The 19,818-nt window shown below is 44.4% G+C and overlaps 1 protein-coding gene across 1 annotated transcript in view; it reads left to right on the top strand.

Annotated features, from left to right (window-relative positions):
- The window catches only part of TNN (tenascin N), a 21,251-nt gene extending 6,246 nt beyond the window's left edge, over positions 1–15,005 (top strand). The window contains 14 exon segments of the mRNA XM_010019738.1: positions 32–217; positions 743–832; positions 2,076–2,339; positions 5,244–5,507; positions 6,490–6,520; positions 6,522–6,745; positions 7,285–7,350; positions 9,940–10,070; positions 10,595–10,727; positions 11,623–11,774; positions 12,850–12,946; positions 13,613–13,780; positions 14,474–14,637; positions 14,859–15,005. Of these exon segments, the coding sequence (XP_010018040.1) occupies positions 32–217; positions 743–832; positions 2,076–2,339; positions 5,244–5,507; positions 6,490–6,520; positions 6,522–6,745; positions 7,285–7,350; positions 9,940–10,070; positions 10,595–10,727; positions 11,623–11,774; positions 12,850–12,946; positions 13,613–13,780; positions 14,474–14,637; positions 14,859–15,005 (2,117 nt within the window).
- Positions 15,006–19,818: the final 4,813 nt, after the last annotated feature.

The raw sequence follows: 19,818 nt of genomic DNA on the forward strand, positions 1-19,818 counted from the left end.
CTTCCTCACAACCCTCTGTTGTCCTTCCCAGTTCTATCTGCGCTCAATACTATCTGGATGACAGAGGAGACGGAGCACTCCCTGGAAGTGGAGTGGGAGAACCCACCAACAGATGTGGATTATTACAAACTGAAGTTCAAATCCCTGGTGGACATGGATGAGAAGCAAGTCATGGTGCCCAAAAGCAATGACCCTAAGAGCAGACACATCATGACTGGTGAGTGCTTGTGGGTATTCCAAACTAGGCAGGGGCAGGAAGAAATGGCAGGAGTGATTGATGGTCAGACTATAGTCCCACGATGATGCTTCTCTCATGTGTAGATGGCCAGTTTTCCTTCACCTTGTGCCTGCCATAGGCGAGGGTGAGATCTATTAGGGTTCCCAATCCCGTAATGATGGGTGTCTTCACAGGGAGAAAAGCTTCTATGCCCTGTGGACAGCAAGTTTCAAGGCATATTAGTTCAACTTTAATTCTGTCCTTGCTAGGAATAAAGTATATTCTGTTTCAAAGCTGGTAACACTGATGTTACGGAAATCTCCATTTGCTTCAGCCAGTGTATGGCCTAAAGGAAAGCCCAGACCAAAAGTGCTATCAAGGCATTCTTAAGACAAAAGTAAGTTAGGTAGAAATCTAAACTTTAAGTTCCTCTCTGATACAAACCTAGAACTAAACAAAACAGCTTTCTTTAAGAAAAAACTGTCTCCCCTAATTGTTGGTAACTTTCCCTTTTGTTCTTTGTAGGCCTGAAACCTGGTACTGAGTACGAGGTCACTGTCATACCTGTGAAAGAGAATATTGAAGGGAAACCATCCTCAGTGAGTGGTAGGACTGGTACGTAGAAAGTTTCTTTTATGATAGTGATGTTTCTCCAGATTTCAGGGACAGGTATGTCAAGATTGCAGCACAAAAGGCGCACAGTTAGCTGGTGCTTCACGCATGACCTGCAGGCAGGCTGCTTTAAGTCTGTCTACACTATATTAAACAATAAACTAGTCCTATCTCAGTCTTTTGCCTTGTTTTTTAAACATAGAGTAACTTCACCTTTAACCTGACAAATGGCTACAGCCAGACACAAGCGTAGTAAGCTTGCCTCTGTGTATATGTAAAAGTAGATCTGGAAACCCTGTTGGTTTATTGATGCTTCAGTTTAAAAAAAAAAGGGGGGGGCAGAATGTTTTTGAGCTATGATATTGCAGAAGAGAGCTTGACAATTTTGAACTCTCGTTCTAAGATTCTGGAAACTCTGAAATTCAGCACTCCTACAAAAGAGCAGACATGCTGCATCCTAAGACTGAAAAATCCCAAATCAGGTTGGACATTCCTGAGGTTGTCTTGTAAATTATTTCATTAGAAAAAAATAGATTTAAAGCAGAAGGGAGCTCTTCTGCTCTCCAGAAGAGCAGCCACACTGCCATTGTAAGGCTGCTCTTCTTCCTTGTATAGATTCTGATTATTTGGAGCACTCTTAGCTTGTTTTTTCAAGCTGTTCTTCACAGACATGGGGGCTGCAAAACTTCCTAAAAGGGGAAAGAAAAAGGCCCACAATGAGCAATCCTACTCATATTCTTATGTAAGCCATGAAACTTAGGAGCTGCAACTATGACGAATACCAACCATTGTAAGAGCTACGACTAAACTCTCATTCATCACCTAAAATAGCAGAAGTCTTAGGGGAGTCTGAGAGACAGATTTGCAGGGTAGGCAGAAAGTGAGGAGCACACCAGAGGCAGAGAAAGGATGGAGTCTATACCTGACGCTGTGAGGAGGGCAAGCAAGATGCTCAAGTTGATACCCATGGAAGGTAAGGCAGGTAGCCTGAAAGCTCTTCCTGCGGAAAAAAATTGGACAGTTTAAATGGCAGAACAGTCCTCCTTTCTCCCCACTCTGACCATGCTTGTTTCTCGTGAGTGCCTTCCTTTCTCAAGGGGCTGCAGAGGGGAATATAGATAACACTGGTTTAGCTGGTCAAAGCAGCAAGGCAAAAATGAAGGAAATGTGCACGTTATGGCAGGTATTGTAGTGGTTTAATTCAGCTGGAGATTCCTAATCCAGTACTTTTGAAATCTTCTCTCAGGAGTTGATAGCCCAACCAATGTGGCAACTGATCAAGTGACAGAAGATACAGCCACTGTCTCATGGAATAAAGTTGAGGCTCCCATAGACAGGTACATGGTGAGATATACCTCAGCTGATGGAGACACAAAGGAAATAAAGGTTGGGAGTGAAAATGACATGGTCACTTTACATGATCTGGACCCAGGCATGCAATATGTCATCCACATCTGGGCAGAGAAGGGGCCCTATAGGAGCAAGAAGGCAAGCACCAGAGCTGTGACAGGTAAGTTGTAGCAGCAGCAGTGGTGGGAGATGAGTTTGAAATTGACTCCATCAGTTTTACTTGTTTTACTAAAGCTTCTCCTGCTTTGTACACTTTTTTAGTGAGGCAAAAATTCATGTCATTCTTACTAGCATGGTTAAACAGATCTCCAGCTCAGTTTGAAGACTCTTTGTTTTGAGTCTGATTGTGGACAGGTTGTATGGCAAGGCATCAGTTACTGTTACTACAAAGAACAGTGAAATACAGCAAAAACTAAAGCCTCCTAACTGGAATATGTAATTCACATCTTGCCTTTGAAATGCCATAAACAATCTCCAGGCTTTTCTTTGGGTGACTGTAGCTTTTCCCTAGAGGACAGGGGGCTCATACACATTTTGCACAGATAGTCATGCCAGAGTGTTTGCTAAAAAGGAAAACCAAATTTATTTGGATCATGCCGTAAATTAAGAGGGGAATAAAATTTTCTGAACAGGTTGTTTGGCTGCTGTCCCTTGATGACAAGAGGTTTCCATTGGAAGGATGCTTACAGCAGTGTCTGCAGCTGGGTTAGGAAACTCCTTGAACCTCTGTTTTGCTCAGTTCTTATACTCCAGCCAGCCACCGTCCAATGTGGCTGTGGGTACAGGAGCAGTTTCTGCTGAATATTTACAAATGTCTTATCTATGTGCAATCTGCATTTCAATAGCAGAAATTTCCTAGGGGAGCGTTTGAAATGCTCCACTCAGGATGTTAACCAACATATTTAAGCATATAAATCCGACTAGACACAAGAGCTGCCTCAGGGAATTTATAGGACTGCCAGAAGTTCTCATCCAGAGGGGATCAGTAAGGATCAGTCAAATGCTTAATTAAGAAGCTCAGTCAATCACAGCTTTCAATTGGTCCATTGTCACAAGCCAGCTCATGTTCTCACTGACAGGGGACTGGCTGGGAGGCTTGTGGACCACCCAGGAAGTTAAGAGGTTAAATGCACTGCATATGCATACGGGCACAGCCCATACCCAGCTGCAGCACAATTATAACTAAAGAACAAACTTGATTTGCATATCACAGAAGAAAATAATTCACTTGATTTTTCTTGCCACAGGTGAGGGTCTTATGCTGCTAGCTAGCTGAGCTGTGATTATTCAAACACAAGTTCCCAGTGTGCGCCACTCTAGGGTGACACAAACAAGCTTCAGCATCTTTCATTAAAATTAGTTTTCATTTTGCAAAAGAAGTGAAATTAGTACACACAGGTGGAAGATCACAACTTTTACAACCACTAATGTGTGATAAATCACAGTACAGCTAAGCTGGTGTGTGGTAAATTACAGTGTGGCTGTTGGAACCCTGGAGTTTAAAGCCTGCGGCAGAATAAGAAATGCTGTTCCAACAATTTGGGAGGCATCTGCAAATCTTTCATTGCTCAGGATGCTAAGATGTGTTTAACAGTTCAGTGAAGAAAAAAAAACCAACAAAAACCCCCCCATGCTCTGTGTGAAGGTTGTGTAAAGGCTATCCTTGAAGGGTCACATTCCTGCAGGCTGTGTTGTGATAGTGACTTAAGGCTTGTGAAACCTAGTGGCATGTTTCCATCTGTGAAAGGGCAGGGGAATGACTGTAATAATGGGGGGAGATTGGAAGTGGCTTTTTTCTAGTGGAGAATGTGAACTTAGTTTTCACTAGTGCTGTTGCCTTGTTCTTCACCTTAAAACTTTCTCTTAAAAAAAATTGCCAATCTAGTGTCCATGTAGTGGCCAGATGTCTGACAGAAGACACAGTCATAATCTTCTGGGATAAGGACAGATAGACAGATACTTGATGAGAGACAAAACAATTGATGGGGACACAAAGGATGTGGAGGTGGGGAAGGACCAGAGCATCACTGCTTTGACAGGACTGAAGCCAAGCAAAAATAATGCCACCAGCCTGTAGGCAGAGGAGAGCCCAGCAGACATCAGAGCTGTGATAGGTAGGAAGTTTTGCTTTAGTACAAAACAATCTTGTTCCAGGAGAGGTGTATTTCAGACAGATTCTGAGCAAGTGATTTTGGTTTTTTTTGAGTTAATTCCCAGACCAACTGAGGCAAGAGCTTGCGATCTCCTGAAAGCAAAAGATAGTAACACTAAGTTCTGCATGGGCTTTCCTCTCTGCCTATGCAGGGTTGGCTGTGTTTTTGTTGCTCCCCAACAGAAAGCCCTGCTGTTCCAAGTGTGAAGGAGATACCTAGACCCAAGCTGAAATACCTCAGAATTGGGCACCTCCAGCTTTGTGGTTTAGGCCTATCACTGATAAGAAATAAAGCATGAGAAGTGGAAGAAATTGGTAGGGTCCTTGAAGAGAAGAAGTAAGTGTAGCATCATTGGGACAACTTGTGTTCTTCGCTCCTAACTGTTCCTGCAGAAACTACCAGCCCAGCTCACCCAGCACAGGGGCAGAGGGCTGACTGGCCCTGCCAAGGCTCGGCCACCTTGGCACTGACATGCAAGCATGCTTACCAATGTATCAAGAATGGCAAGGCGTGCAAGGAGTTAGCACCCTTTTTTCAATCTACCTTGCACTATGAAATAGTACAAAATTATTTGGCTCCACAAATAGTGATATCCAATGGGACTCAGTTAAGTATTAGTTGTTTACACTGCATGATCAAAACACAGTTTATAGCTAATGATAAAACTTCTATTAGATTTACCAGTTTGAGCTGGTAAAAACCCAAGCAGACTTTTGGACACACAAACCCTTTTCAGGTCTTTGGGCACAGAGTCATTTCCCAAAGCTCATCTGTTTTTTCCAAATACATTTCATAGTCTGATAAAGCGTACTGCCTCTGGCTATAAAACTTATGTTGTTTGTGTCTTTAGAGCATTGTGATTACCACAGTATTATACTAAAACTTCTAATAATTACAACTTTCACTTCCAGAAATTGACAGCCCAACTGAGCTGCTGACTGACCAAGTCACAGAGGATGCAATTACTGTTTCCTGGAACAAAGTCCAAGCTTCAATAGACAGATACAGAGTGAGCTACATCTCAGCTGACAGGGACACAGAGGAGAGAGAGGTGGAGAAAGACAAGGATGTCACTACTTTGGCAGGACTGAAGCCAGGCATGGAGTATGTCATTTATGTCTGGGCAGAAAAGGGAAAACAACAGAGCAAGAGGGCCAGCACTGAGGCTGTGACAGGTAAGTGGGCAATAGATTTTATTAAGAGTATAAGTTACAGTCCAGCTTTGCCTTAACACTGAATAAATCCATCCCAAGACATTTTCACAGTAAAGGGAGATTCAGGCTTAACAAATCAAGACTTCAGGTTAGTGCATCTTGCTGTGAAACCTATTCAGCATCACAACAGAGAGATCCTAATTATGTACTACAAACGGGCCATGTTGTGAATACTAATAGGGATAGGGAAAATGAAGCCTTTGAGCAGTCTCTTATGTGTTTGTATAGTCTTGTTTTATTTTAATTGCTTAATTTGTTTATCCTTCATCATGGAATAAGGAAATTCTCAGTTCCTTTTTGCAGATAAAAAAATGAAAGTGCAGAGAGACTAACAGTATGCCAGATGCCTTTTCTTGCAATAGGATGATTAATACTGGTGCCTTGGTATTTCTTACCAGGACTTTCCCGCTGTGTTTCCAGTCCTGGTTAAGGAAGTGTAGTCATCTGCACAGTGTGAGGGGTGCTGGTTTATTAACAACACTGTAAACCTGAATATCTGAATCCATTGCAAGTGGTTGTAAGCACTTAAAAGACCCATGCTGGTCAGGAACTTGCTGAAGGATGATGAGTAAATGTGTATCTGAGTCATCTTGGTCTCTTAGCAAAAGAGCTTTGGTTGTTCTCTCACTTTCTGGACAGGTGACATGTATGTGAGCTTTGGAGGCTTGTGACCATGAGAAAACAAGAGAGTAACAGTATCTTGCTTTGCAAAGGCTGTCTTCTGTCCAGGTCAGGACTTACTGTGCTGTTCCCTAGGAAAACATCTATAAGGATTAAAGATAGACCGCGGTCTACCTCAGACCTTGGTTTGTGGGTCCAATCAATGTGTGATCAGAAATAGGACTTGAAAAAGGAAGAAACTGGCAAGACTCTTGAGGAGGCGGAGGAGTGTCACAATGTGACTATGACAGCCTGTGTCCTTCCCTTCTAACTGTCGCTGCAGAAATCGACAGCCCGGCTCACCTAGTGAGCGACAGAGGACACAGCAACCATCTCCTGGGACAGGGTCTATGCTCCTATAGATAGGTACCTGGTGAACTACACCTTTGTTGATGGTGACACACAGGAGATAGAAGCGGAAAAGAACAAGAGCACTACGAGACTGACAGGACTGAAACCTGGCATTGAATATGTTGTCTTCCTCTGGGCAGGGAAGGGAACACTTCAGAGCATGAGGATCAGCACTGAGGCAGTGACGGGTATTCCAGAAAATATTTGTGCTTCTACATGATAATGTGTTGTGGAGCTGATCTCAATTTTTGGCCTATTGCAGGGCATATGCTAGACAATGGTTTGTCTTGTGGCGACATCCATGCTATAGGCACCTTCAAGGTTCAGATAAAGATAGTGCCAAGTCTAGAAAACTTTTTGAAAATAATTACTACTCTTAGTTCAGAAACTACTAGCCCAGAGTGAGCTTCACAGCGCTTTGCTAAAGCACTCATGAGCTTTGCCTGCTCTTTTTCATCTTCAGGTATGCTGAGCTTTGCAAGCGTGGCTGAGCTCTGCCCCAAAGTATTACACTACTGCTGTTGAGTCCTGTCTAAAGTTAGGATGGCTCGGTTAGTGTCACTGGTAAGAATAGCATTTATCAATGAATCAAGACTTGGAAGGAAACACCTCTATTTGAATTGTCTTATCCCAAAACATAAAAGGGAAGCCTGATTTGATCCTGGATAAAGTTTCTTAACTATCCAGTAAGTAATTTCCTTTGTATAATCAAGGCTTTTGCTTGCAGAATTTGACTGCATAGCTAGGCTGAAGACGGACTGGGTGGCAGAGGACACTGCTAGTGTTTCCTGGGAATGAGGGAGAGGTGGGGCAGGACATAGGTCTTGCTATCCCAGTTAGTTTTAAGCCAGATGTGGTGTGCATCATCTGTACCTGGACTGGAAAAGGAAGCAAGTAGACCAACAGGGCAGGCACAAACACTCTCATGGGTGACCTGTGGAAATGCCGGAAAGTGATTTTTGCAGCTATGGAAGGAGGAATGTGCACCTTCACTACCTAGAGCTACTATAATAGAGACTGCTGCTCAAGATGATTAAAGAAGTGCAGATGTTGTAATACAAGAGTGATGACAGCTGATGGTACCCAGTTTATTTCACTAGTCCTTAGTCAAAAGCATGCTGTGCTTCATATGCTGTTATCAAGCCTAACAGTAAGAGAGGTTTAACAACCAAAGTTAAACCATTTTAGAATTGGGAACAGTTTAAAATAATTGCCTGCCCTTTGACTCTTGACCTTAGACTTGTACTAGCAGACTGCCAATTTCCTGTTCAGCCAGCCATAAGGATTATGGTGTGCTGGGAACATCAGGGTCACTCCACATCCACTGGCCTTGCTGATATACTTAGTTTGTGAATCAAAGTGGTGTGAGATAGAACAGTTGAAGCTTGGATTTAGGGCAAGATGCCAAACAGTTCCCCAATGCTTACAGAGGTCGACAGCAGCTGATGGAGACAGATGAAGATCTCCTGAGGCCAAGAGAGTGAACTGGTCTGAAACTAGAAGGCGAATTTCAGCAAATTGAAATATTGTTTGTTTATTTGTTTAGTTTTTAACTGGAATCAAAATGGAGACACCTGGGAATTTTGCATGAAGTGAAACTACTGGGAGGGGGAATGCATTTAGCATTAGTAGGGTTAGCTTTGAAATATCTTCACAAGGCACATGCTTTTGGTTTTGGTGTTATATTTCCAAAAGTAAGGGCACTTCTGCTAAAATAACACAACTTCTGAGGGGAAAAAATCCCCAACGTTTTCAAGGTGATGGCTGGTTATTCCCTAGCATTAAAACGGGCTGTGGCAGGGAGTTTTCTCAGTGGTCTGCTGCACCCATGGGAACTACAGACTGGCCTTTAAGAGCAGTGCTGTGAAACTGCAGACTAAGGCGACGCTTCCAATCCCTTGCTTCTCGTGATGGATTTGGTACCTTCTAGCTCCCTCTGCAGTCCAGCGGGAGGTATACATGTTGTCGGCTCTTCGGAAGGTTTCTGCCTCGTTTTACTGAAAGCAGTTTTTTACTGGTCTCCCAGGTGAATCACGAGTTCATTAGATAATGTACTAATGCTTAACTCGTGAGTCTAGTGAAAGGTGGTCTTCAGTTATAACGAATAGCCAGTGTTTAAACCGACATGCTGTGTGAACTTTGGTGTTACTGTCCATGTTGTTCTCCTCATATTCGGTGTTTTGATTTCTTGTTCTCTGCCTTAGTAACTGTTTTAAGCAGTAATCCTATGCACGAGGATCGCAGCATTTCCTGGGAGAAGCCACTCTTCTCATTTATCTAAGAGAGACATAGCTTGACCTTGTCTTTCTCTGTGGCCTTTTCACAATGTAGTATTTCACTGATGCATTGTAATTGTTAATGTTTATCCTCATAGCACTCTTCAAGGTCTTGGAAGTCTTGTTGCCTGGTTTATATAGAGAAGAATTAAATTAACAGACAATGACATACCTATAGTACTCCAGGGGAGCTGGAGGGAAGATAAGGGAATTGAGATTAATTATTCAGTTATCATTTCCTATGAACTCCAGTGTACTTCAGTTTGGAGCACATCTGTGGGTTCTTGCCTACCAAGATCCTTCTCTCTAAAACTTGGAAAGCCAGACAAACCTTGCTACTTAAATTGTTTTCCTTAAGATGTTCCCAAAATATATAGAATGTAGCAAGCACAGGATGAAAATTAGTGAGAGGCTGCTTCCATTGTTGTTATTTCCAAATGAGCTTTTACCTAGGGAAGCAGTTCAGCCCTCTTGTAGGTATCTCATAAGACAGTTTTTGACAACTGCTGTGAACTGGCATTGCTTAAAAGTAATTCTGCTGTTCTTCCTTATGCTGAACTTGAACAGTCTGACTGCATAGGGAAAATCTGGCTGAGCTGGTGAAGGAGCTTGTGTCCAATATACAGCACAGACTGAACTGTAAACCTGTGCATTTCTTTGTGTTCCTGCATTAACTAAAGAAGGCTCAAGCATGATAACAATAAAGCCTGTGAAGTCATTCTTCATCTGCAGTGGGGAAACAAGGACTAGGGCCTCTCAGCCAGCCACACTGGGGCTATGCTCCAGCACTGGGGCAAAGAACCCAAACCTGATGTATCTGTGAATGCTACTTGGAGGTGAGCCTGATGGAGACTTCTCAGGCAGCTGTGTCGTGCTCCTGGACCCTGAACAGTTGAGTCAACTGCAGGGCTCACAAAACATCCCAAACCATATCCGTAGCAGACCTTGCCATGTTTAGCTTCTGCTGCTTGCTAGCTGTGAAGGTAACTGGGTGAGTTCTGTACTTACAGTTAACAGGATCAAGCACTGAAAGCTCAGCCCAAGCCCTGCACTGCAATTGCTGTCTTTCTTTTATACAATGAAACTTGAATTTTCTTTTTCAATAGAGGTTGATCCTCCCAAGAACCTCCATGTATCAGATGTGACTCATTCTACTGGTGTGGTTGCCTGGACTCCTCCTGCAGCACAGATTGATGGCTATGCACTGACCTACCAGGGTCAAGATGGCACAAGCAAGGTACAGTGAATTCCTCAGTCCTGTAGACCCTACTGAAATCACCCTTATGATTATGCACTCTGCCAGTTGGATCTTGTGGCTATATGAACTACAGGAAAACAATTTCGAAGGGCAATCTGTGCTATCCATGGCTCAGGGAGGGAGAGCTTGAGGAAGGACATGTGCTACTGTCTTGAGTAGAAGCTCTGGAGGGACTCTGTGACCTCTTCTGAACAGATCTCAAGATTCAAAGAACATGGCGCAGAGAACATGGTTACTTCACTTTTCTAACTTTTTACTACCTGGAAGGGCAGCCCTCACCAGGCATAGGGTGTCCTCAGAGTCCGAACAGTGTTTCTTGAGACCTTGCCCCAAATCTTCCTTCTAAGGAGATGGTCTCCATGTTTCAAGGATGTACAGTGAATATGCCTGTCTGAACTCTACAAGAAAAGCCTGTAAATGCATTGGAGTATGAGGCACTGTGGTCCAGAAAAGCTAAATGCTATTCTGAGTTGGGTTGACTTTTGATCTGTTTTATTTGGCAGGAAGTACAGCTCAGTCCTAATGAGCAACAGTTTGTGCTGGAGGGACTGGAACAAGGAGTAAGGTATACTGTCTTTGTGATGGCCTATAAGGGAGATCGTCAGAGCAGAAAGACAGACAGTACCTTCTCAACAGGTAGGAACTGGCCTCAGGTGTTGCACTTTTCCCTGTGCTCTACAGCTGTTGTGTTTTATATGTAATATAAATAATACATATAAAATATATAATAATGACCTTGTATAATAAAGGTCAGAGGTGGAGTTCATGTTGTACAGATGCATTGGGAAACTATGTGATCATGAGCAAACCATCTAGCAAATCAATGATGTATCTCCTGGCTGGGCATCCATTCTAAGCCACACCATCTGGAGCCTTGCGAAACGCAATGGGGTAGTGTGAGTAGATGTTACTTGTCGTCAGTGCTGCTGGCAAACCTTGCTAACCAAGTGTGGGACAAAGCCTGCTGGTGAGCTGCCATTGGGCAGGAGAGATTATGATATGCTAGAGATCTTCCTGCACCATCCTAGTAATGGTAGGGCACAGCTGTTTAAGTACTCCTGTGGCACCGGGTAGCTGCCCAGGTTATTTTCAGAGGTCAGGAAATGCACACCCGAATGGCAACAAATCAAAAAAAAGCTCATGCCAGCTTGCAGTGGAAGCCTCTCATACTGTGCCAGTGCCCACGGGGATTGCCAGTTGTGGACAAATTGTGAAATGCAGAGACATTACAGTCCCTGTTTACTGGTACTCCCATCCTGACAAACAAGGGCTCCCTCTTTCTACTCTCACTGAGATCCAGGACTGCATCTCTTGCAGCCTCTGGGGACCCCATCCATGCTCCAGCTCCCAGGCAGTGGGGAAGGCTGCCAGCAGCAACCTGCTGATGCAGCTGTGCACAGTGGGAGCTGCTGATTTCTCTACTTGTCTTCTAGTACTGCTGTCCTTAGGAGATTCCTGAGGGTGTGAGATGCCTCCTGCAGCTCCATAGCCTGCTTTGCTGATGTGAAGTTTTCTCTTTCTGTTCTTGCAGTTAGCTTCCTCTACCCATACCCCGCAGACTGCAGCCAGCTGCAGCAAAATGGAAATACCTCCAGTGGCTTGTATACCATTTACCTGAACAGAGATGGCAGCAGGCCAATGCAGGTGTACTGTGACATGACCACTGATGGAGGCGGGTGGATAGTGAGTGATTCTTTGCTTCTCTTTAATTTTTATGAATGTAATCAGGTGGATCTGGTACTGGTGTTAGCTGGGGCTCGTTTTGCTCTACTGCACTACTGTGTTTCAGCTCCTGCCTTTATTGAGTGGCATTTTTCAGGAAGGGTGGTGGATGCTGATGTACCCCCTCAGACTGTCAGTAGGAATGCTGTGGGAGACTGAATGGGCAAAAGGCTTTTTCATTGTTTGGTTGTGAATGCCACACAAGCTTGTATTATTGCTGATTGAGGGCAACGACTGAATGACAGCTTAGTGTGTTACCTCATGCAAGTGAGAGGTCACAGGAGTTGTTTATGAGGGTGATTCAGCCCCGTGGTAAGATGGGGTAGTGCAGCTTAGCCTAATTGCCTTTCATAATGAGTTAACTAAACTATATTATTTCATCTTGACCACAATATAATATGTATGACAATTAACACCGTTCAGCTGAACCCGGTTAGTATTTTAAATACCAATGCTGTGAGCATGCACTTGAAACCTGACCACACAGAGGTTGTTGAGTGGCTCAAAGGAATCTGGAGGCAGAAGCACAGATGCTTTGAAGTAGGGAATGTGTATGAACATGCAGTGAATCTGAGGTTCTCAGATAGCTGTCTCACTAAATCAACCAAATAAAAATACCTTTATTCCCCTTTTTACCTTTCATTTTCAGTGATAAGTGATTTTCTTCACTGAAATAAATTGTGTATTACTGCCCAAATCCCTCTAATTTTGCTGAAGTTTAGAAACCCAAATGTCTCATGGATCTTGTCTCTTAGATCATGCTCAGATTTGTGGTGTCCATAGGCATTTGTGGAAAGTAAACTGTATAATCTGCACAACTTACTATTCACTCTAGTGCTTATGTGCATCAGAAAATGGAAATTAATTCCTGTGTGTACCCTGCTCAGGTGCAGTGTACTATCAGATAGAATTTTGTGTTCTTGAATGTTTCACCTTTTCAACTGTGCTTGAATCAGGATGAACATTTCTCATCTCCTTCCTCCTTGTCTTTCTTCAATCTGTCATGAACTGTCACTTAGCAATCGTTGCTTTGCAGGTGTTTCAGAGGCGGAGCACTGGCGAGGTGGATTTCTACCAACGCTGGAAAAATTATGTGGAAGGCTTTGGAGATCCCACAGGGGAATTTTGGCTTGGTACAGTACATGGGTGTGACCAGTGAAGATCTGAAGATTAGCTTTGTAGGAGCACCTAAATGCTGAAATATCCACCCCCAAGGCTGCAGTTTTGAACTATCAGCTTTTGTGTCTTCCTTAGAAATGCCATTGAAGCACTGAGGAATCTCTAAAGACCCACTGAGTATTTCAGCTAACATCTTTGGGCTTTGGAGCAGTCCCTGAGCAAGCCAAACTCCAGAAAGGTTTATTTCAAGCTTGTGTGCCCCTGTGAGAGGGGTAATAAAGAAATTGTGTTCATGAAAATGCAAAGACCAGGATACTAGACAAAACTTGGTTTATTCAGTCATTTTCTATCTGTCTTGTTCTGTTAGTGAACTCTGCATCAGAGAATCCAGCATTAAATAGGTCAAGGTCTTTGGAGCAAGAGTCTTTAAATGTTCTGGGAAAATAATGCTGTGCTACAGCCAGTCTTGTGCTGGTTTAGGCTGTTGGGTTTTTTTTCTGATACTCCCAGAAAATGAAGTAAGGCAGCTTAAACTTGGCAAAACATCATGACAGCATCAAGCAGGGAAGGAGGGAGGCAGGAAATATCTGATTTAACCAAAACAGCCACAGGGTGAGAGTCTAGTTTTGCAAAGGTGAACAGGCTTTTCCATTTTAAGAGTAATTATTTTTTTCTTTTAGGTCTTGACAAGCTGCACAATCTCACAAGCAGCAGTCCCATTCGCTACGAGCTCCGGGTGGATTTGCAGACACCCAGCGAATCTGTCTATGCTGTCTATGACTTCTTCCAGGTTGCCTCAAGCAGGGACAGATACAGGCTGTCAGTGGGAAATTACAGAGGCAATGCTGGTGAGGAGTGCCTTGTACTTGTGCTGTCTCTGCCTAGCACAGAGAAGAAAATGCTGGGACCTGTGTATTTGTTTTGCCAGTAGCATGGAAGCTCATTAGGTCAGGTTAGATCAGATGTGGTTCACTTTGAGGAGAGAAGTCTGTACTTCCTAGAAAGACTGAGGAGAGTGTGCCCACAGGCCTGTCTCCTGCTGAAGATGGGAAAAAGAGTTGCTTTTTCGTGGGGAAGAGAGGGCTCTGTAACCCAGTGAAACACCAGCTGAAAAGGCAGACTGGGAAGTATTTTTATGAGGTAACCTGTGCTGATGGGGGAGCAACTTCTGGGGCTCCCAGGCTGAGAAGTGCAAACAGAACGGCTTTTGTTCAGGATGGAAATTTGCTCAACAGCAGTAGCTATCCTGGTGCTGGCTTCTGCCACTTGTAAATCCTTACTATTGCCATTGTGTCCATAGTCTTCTACTTATCGTTTAATATCTATCCTCTTGCCACAAGGTTTAGATCTTCAGCTGGGAGAATCCTGTCCTTGGACATGCCCTCTAATAGCAGCCCTTTAGAAATTTTTGTCCAGACCTATCCTGTGCTGTTGCTTTCCCCTTATAGGCCTGCTGCGTTCTGCCTGAAGGGTGTCTAAGCCATCAGGCTGAGCAACTGTAGTATCTTATTCCTAATCATGTCTTTCATCTCTTCTCTTAGGGGATGCAATGACCTACCACAATGGCTGGAAGTTCACAACATGGGACAGAGACAATGACGTGGCTCTCAGCAACTGTGCTCTGACACACCATGGTGCATGGTGGTACAAGAACTGCCACTTGGCCAACCTCAATGGGAAATACGGGGAGAGCAAACACAGCGAGGTGAGTGGCAGAGCTCTATTAGGTGTTTTCCCTAGCCTTGAGAAAACATATGAGGGTGATGTCTCTCCTTGGAGCACTAGAGATTTTCTGGGCTATCCTACCTCATTTCATTTGAAAGGAAAATGATCTGAAGGAAACTTACTTACATAAGGGGACAGTGTTAGATTCCTAACTTGTGGTCTAGGTGCTTTAGTAAAAGAAATGCCTTGGTCTTTTCCCAGGGTGTGAACTGGGAGCCATGGAAAGGCCATGAATTCTCCATTCCCTTCACCGAGATGAAGATTCGTCCTCAGTCTTCCAGTAATGAGCCAATCCTGGGAAGGAAGAAGAGGTCTTTATTAGGGCAGAGGAAGAAGATCAGGGCTTAAATTGAACTCAGTGCAGGACAGTACCCAAAGATAATGATTCAGTATTTCTTAACAAAGTTAGATTCAGACAGCTTTCTGCAATACATTGGAGACAGTTGCTGACCAACATGCACTCAGAGACCTCTGGTTCTGCAGCCCAGTCTTTGGAGCTCCTGATGGCTGATCTGTCAGAGATTGGGAGCGGGCTTGTAGCTCCCCTGTTTGGCTAAACATACATGACAAGGACCCTTGATCCAACATATGCAACTTCCATGAACTTTACATAAAACAAGCTTTAATACATACTGTTCTTTTTCAAAATCCAAGGCTGCTGGGTCCTCTTAATTCTGTCCTTTTCTTGTGCTATCTGTTTCAGGCTTCAAAAAATTCAATTTGAACCCACCAAAAAATAATACCCCCTCTCAAATTACATCAGAGAGAACTTTTCTGAGACTATCTTTCTCTATTAGTCTGTGGTCCTCTTTTCCTCTCCACTCATCATTTGGGGCACATTTTCTACTCTTCCTGCAGTCAGAGTTGGGTTTTGGGAAATGCCATGCTGCTGGCAAAGCTCATTAACCCAGGTGAAACTTGTGATCTGGGTTTCTCAACCTCCAGTATTGCATCTCTCCAGGTTAAAACCCTGCTCTCTATTTTGCTTGTCATTTCTTGTACCCCAGCCCAAGGACAAGCCTAAGGAGACATACACTAAATTAATGTTCATGCTCCTGGATAAGACCCAGAACAGGGTGAGTGTTAAGGGCTATACTCCTCCAAGCTCTGCTCTCCATCCCAAATCTGCCTCTGCATACTGCTTTCCTAAGAGGCCACTTTCAGACCATGAACAAAATTCTCTATGTGACTGTCCCATCTGCTGTCTTCTGCTTTTTCATTAGCAGCATGGTAGCTAATGGTGCTGAAATGAGAATGCTTGTCATTTGCCACTGAATCGAGCATCTCTTGAGTTAAGCCAATCCTGCATGCTCTCCCTTGGGCCCCATTGCATGGCTTCACATTTGGCTCCTTTTTTTCCTTACAACCATAAAAGGTGAGTTTTATTTTCTTTCTGTGAGCAGATATTAAAATTCTGGACCACCAGCTGCAGCCAGGGAAGAAGTATGAGCTCACGAAATGATGCTTGCTCAAAGGCTTCCTTGTCTAAGCAGATTGGAACATGATTGTCTTATGTCTTAACGGCCTTTTCTATCCTAGTGCTAAGTTGAGTATTTTTCTATCCTACTGCTAAGCTGAGTAATACATTTAGAAGAATCCTTCCTGGACTCTGGGGAATTAATAAAACTACAAATAAAGGAACTTTTAAAATATTTCTGTCTTTGCTTTGAGTGGCAGAAGTATTTTTCTTCCCAGTTAAACTAAGCCTCCTTTATGGAGATGGAGCAACACTCAGACCCAGACTGGAGCTGTGATAATTATTTGGAGTTGTGTTCCAAAACGGGGATTGGGGACTATGTGATCTCTTTGTGACTTAATACTGCCAAGCAATTAACTGATCTGTGGTTGCTAGGACCTGGCTGAGGAGAGCTAGCTAGAGAGCTGTCTCTTAAAGGTGAGTACTAAATTCTTCATAGTACTTTCAGGGCTGTGTTTCTGGTGTGGGTGGGCAAGCAGAGACTCATCTGAGCTGTGCTAGGCTATCCAAGCCCTGGGCTGGGGGAAGGAGGAGAGGAAAGGAAAAGAGCACTTGAAGTGTTTTGCAGGCTCTGTGCTAAGAGCATGAGAGAAGGATGCAGGAAAATGATAAGGGCTCTTTACTGTGGTGAAGTGGTTTCTCCCTGTTGCCTGCTTGTCTGGATGCGAGGGCAGGTTTCACTCTCTTCTTCAATTAAAGGGCACACTGTAGACATTAGGAAGCTGACTGAGGGGGGCCGGAGGACTAACCTTACACAGAGCCACTCTAAAAGTGTACACTCTGAAAAAGACATGACTGTTACCAGCAGCAATTTCTTCTGCTGTGGCAAAACACAATCACTTTCTGAAGCCGAATCTTATCTATTGGCAGGGAATATTCTCTTAAGTGGCATCAGCTTTGTATTTAAGTGATAAAGGCAAATGAGACACCTTATTTGGTTTCCGAGGAGGGTTTACTTGTCCGTCCTAATCGTGGGTCCCTCCTGCACCAGGAAGGGCAAGCAAACTGACGGTTGCTGGAAGACCACTGCGGGAAGTCAGTATTTCGAGCAGCCACAGGATGGCATGATTTCTTCACGCTAATGCAGGAGAAACTTTCCTGTAACCAACCGTCCTCCGCAGAAAGACCTTTTTGGGGTTAACCAGAGCCTGTCCTACAGCTTTAGAAGCTGGGACTCCTCAGATAATGCAGTTTGTTTGCCTTAAGGAACTGGCTGTTCTGGTTTCAAGACTCAACCTGGTTGGGATAGTCCTGTAAAAAAATTTCACATTCTCTTCTACCCTTGTTTTGCTGCAATACCCAATCCTGTAACAGTGATGCCTTAGGGCTAAAAGAGGTTCTTGAAACCTTTGACTTGCCCTAAGATCACTTAAAATTTATACACCGGTTTGCAACAAGCCCAGAGGCAGAATTTGGAATTTGAATACCAGAAGGATCCTCTCTGCCTTGGCAGCAGAGGATCTCTCTGCTGGGACTCTCCTGTTGCTGGGTCCCACCAGCCAGGATGCATCTGCTGTGAAACATCTGGGGTACAGTACAGCCAGTGCTGCTATGGGAAGAGAAGTGGTAAACTCTTCACCCACCTCCCCACCGTCCTTGTGTTTACCCAGGAGGAGAGAGAAGGCATGCCTCTTCCCAAAGATACTGCACTCTGAATGGTGTGATTTGGAGAGAAGTGTGCCCATGCCAGGGGGGTTGGAACTAGATTATCTTAAGGTCCTTTCCAACACTAACTCTTTTGTAATTTCACTGGTCACTTGCAGTGGTGTTACTTCTGTTTGCTGCTCAAAGCACAGTGCTTTGCTGGCTGAATAAATAGAGCAATAGTCAGTGAAGATCCAGTTCTCCCATCTAAGTGGGGTTTGACAGGGCTGCGTGGGCAATTTCTGCATCTCATTCATTCCTGGACTGCTCTAGGATGCTCAACTTCCCCCCTACCCAGGAACCTCCTCTTCCTTCTGCAGTCCACACTACCCAAGAACACCGGGCCCTGAATATGGTGTGCAGGGCTGCCATCCTGAGAGAAGCAAGGTGTGCACTGATCATTTCTTCCCCCTCCACAAAGTGTGTCTCTAAGATTTCTAGCTGCTTGTTGCTGCAGTCCTGCACGCCTCATACTACCAGCCTCTTCCAGGGCCTCAGCTCCGTGGGCAACGTGCAGCTTGGTGCATCATCCAGATGAGAAGCATGTGTTTATTTTTTTCTCTCATGGAGGGAGAGCTCAGTGTTGCATGAGAAAGAAAGGCTCTACCCAGCAGAGGTGTGTGCCTGGTCCTGTGACTTGCCCAACGCAGATGACTGTGACACTATGAAATACTTATCTGATCAAAACTGACTGGGATTAACTAGTCCATGCTGCTGACCCTCTCCAAGACATAAAACCTCTCTAGTCCACCTCCTGCAGTGCACAAATATTGCTGCTCTTCCCACTACCTTTTGCCCTTGGGTAGAGCACCTTGGCTTTGTTCATTAACAAGGCAAGGCTATTAAACTTGATTAAGCTGTTTCTTTAAGAAAACATCTCTGAGCTTCACAGCTGGCTGCAGGCAGAGACTGTACAGCTGCCTGCTGAGCCCTCCCAGTGTCTTATCTAGGGCCAGGACACTATACAAAAAAGATTTCCCCAGGAAAATAAACATGACTGAGAGCTAGAGACAAGGCATTTGTTTGCAGTTTGAGAGTCATTTATTTTTGGTTTAAAAAAACAATTGCAGAAAATTTTTTTTTTTTCCCCTCTGTTGTATGACTGTTTAGGAAAATAGAAGGTTGATACTGAAATGCAGTTATGGGGGGCAGTGTGGACGTGGCTGGAGAGTGGGGACCCATGCAGTGGAATTTCTGTACCATGCATCTCCTGCTGCCGTGTTAGTTGTGCTGTGGGGTTGCTGCTGCCCGGCTGACGTGTGACGGGTTCCAGTGCACCTTAGGCTGTTGTTGCTCTTCTGCTTTTGTCTCAAGAGGCAGATGATGCAGTGTGTGGTTTGGCTCAAACAGCAGCCCACAAGCAAGTCAGACCCCGTGCTTTATGGGATGCAGAGGCTGGGACTATCCACTGGTCCAGTGGATTAGGGCAGGGTTGTATCCTGGTCCCTCCCTGCTCAGTTTGAATGATGATTTTGGAGACATCTTGAAATTTAGGCCTGGCTCTGAACTGCCAAAAACTTGGATCAGGTATGTTGTATGTATAATGAAACAGACATTTTTCTTGACAGTTCTCTGGTTCTTGTAGAAACTAGCTGCCCTCACCTGAAACATTGCTCACTACCCCTTCCAGAGAAGGACCTTCTTGCAGGGAGCTGTGCAAAGCCCGGCAGCTCTACACCAGGTAGGCGATGCTCTGCCAGTACTGGCTGCCTCTATGCCTCTGCTTGTTCAGGTAAGCCTCTGAACCTCCCATCAGGTTTCCCTTTGCTTGGGGGTTGCTGGTGCCTCTGGATTGCAACAGGAGCACCTGCATGAGCAGCTTTCCTGTCCCCAGGAGGAGGCTGCTTTGTCCACCTGGTGAGCACGGAGGCAGGAGGGCTGGGAAAAGTACATGAATGGGGAAAAGGAGGGAAGGAATAATACAAGTGCAGTGCTGGTTCCCTAAGGTCCTGACTGGACCGGGGGTTTGGGGCAGAGACCAGAGCTACGCCTGCATATTTCTCTCGAGGATTAGGTGTGGCAAATCCTAATTTTTTACAG

This window comes from Nestor notabilis, unplaced genomic scaffold (genome assembly GCF_000696875.1).
Source record: "Nestor notabilis isolate BGI_N333 unplaced genomic scaffold, ASM69687v1 scaffold31128, whole genome shotgun sequence".
Classification (NCBI taxonomy): domain Eukaryota; kingdom Metazoa; phylum Chordata; class Aves; order Psittaciformes; family Psittacidae; genus Nestor; species Nestor notabilis.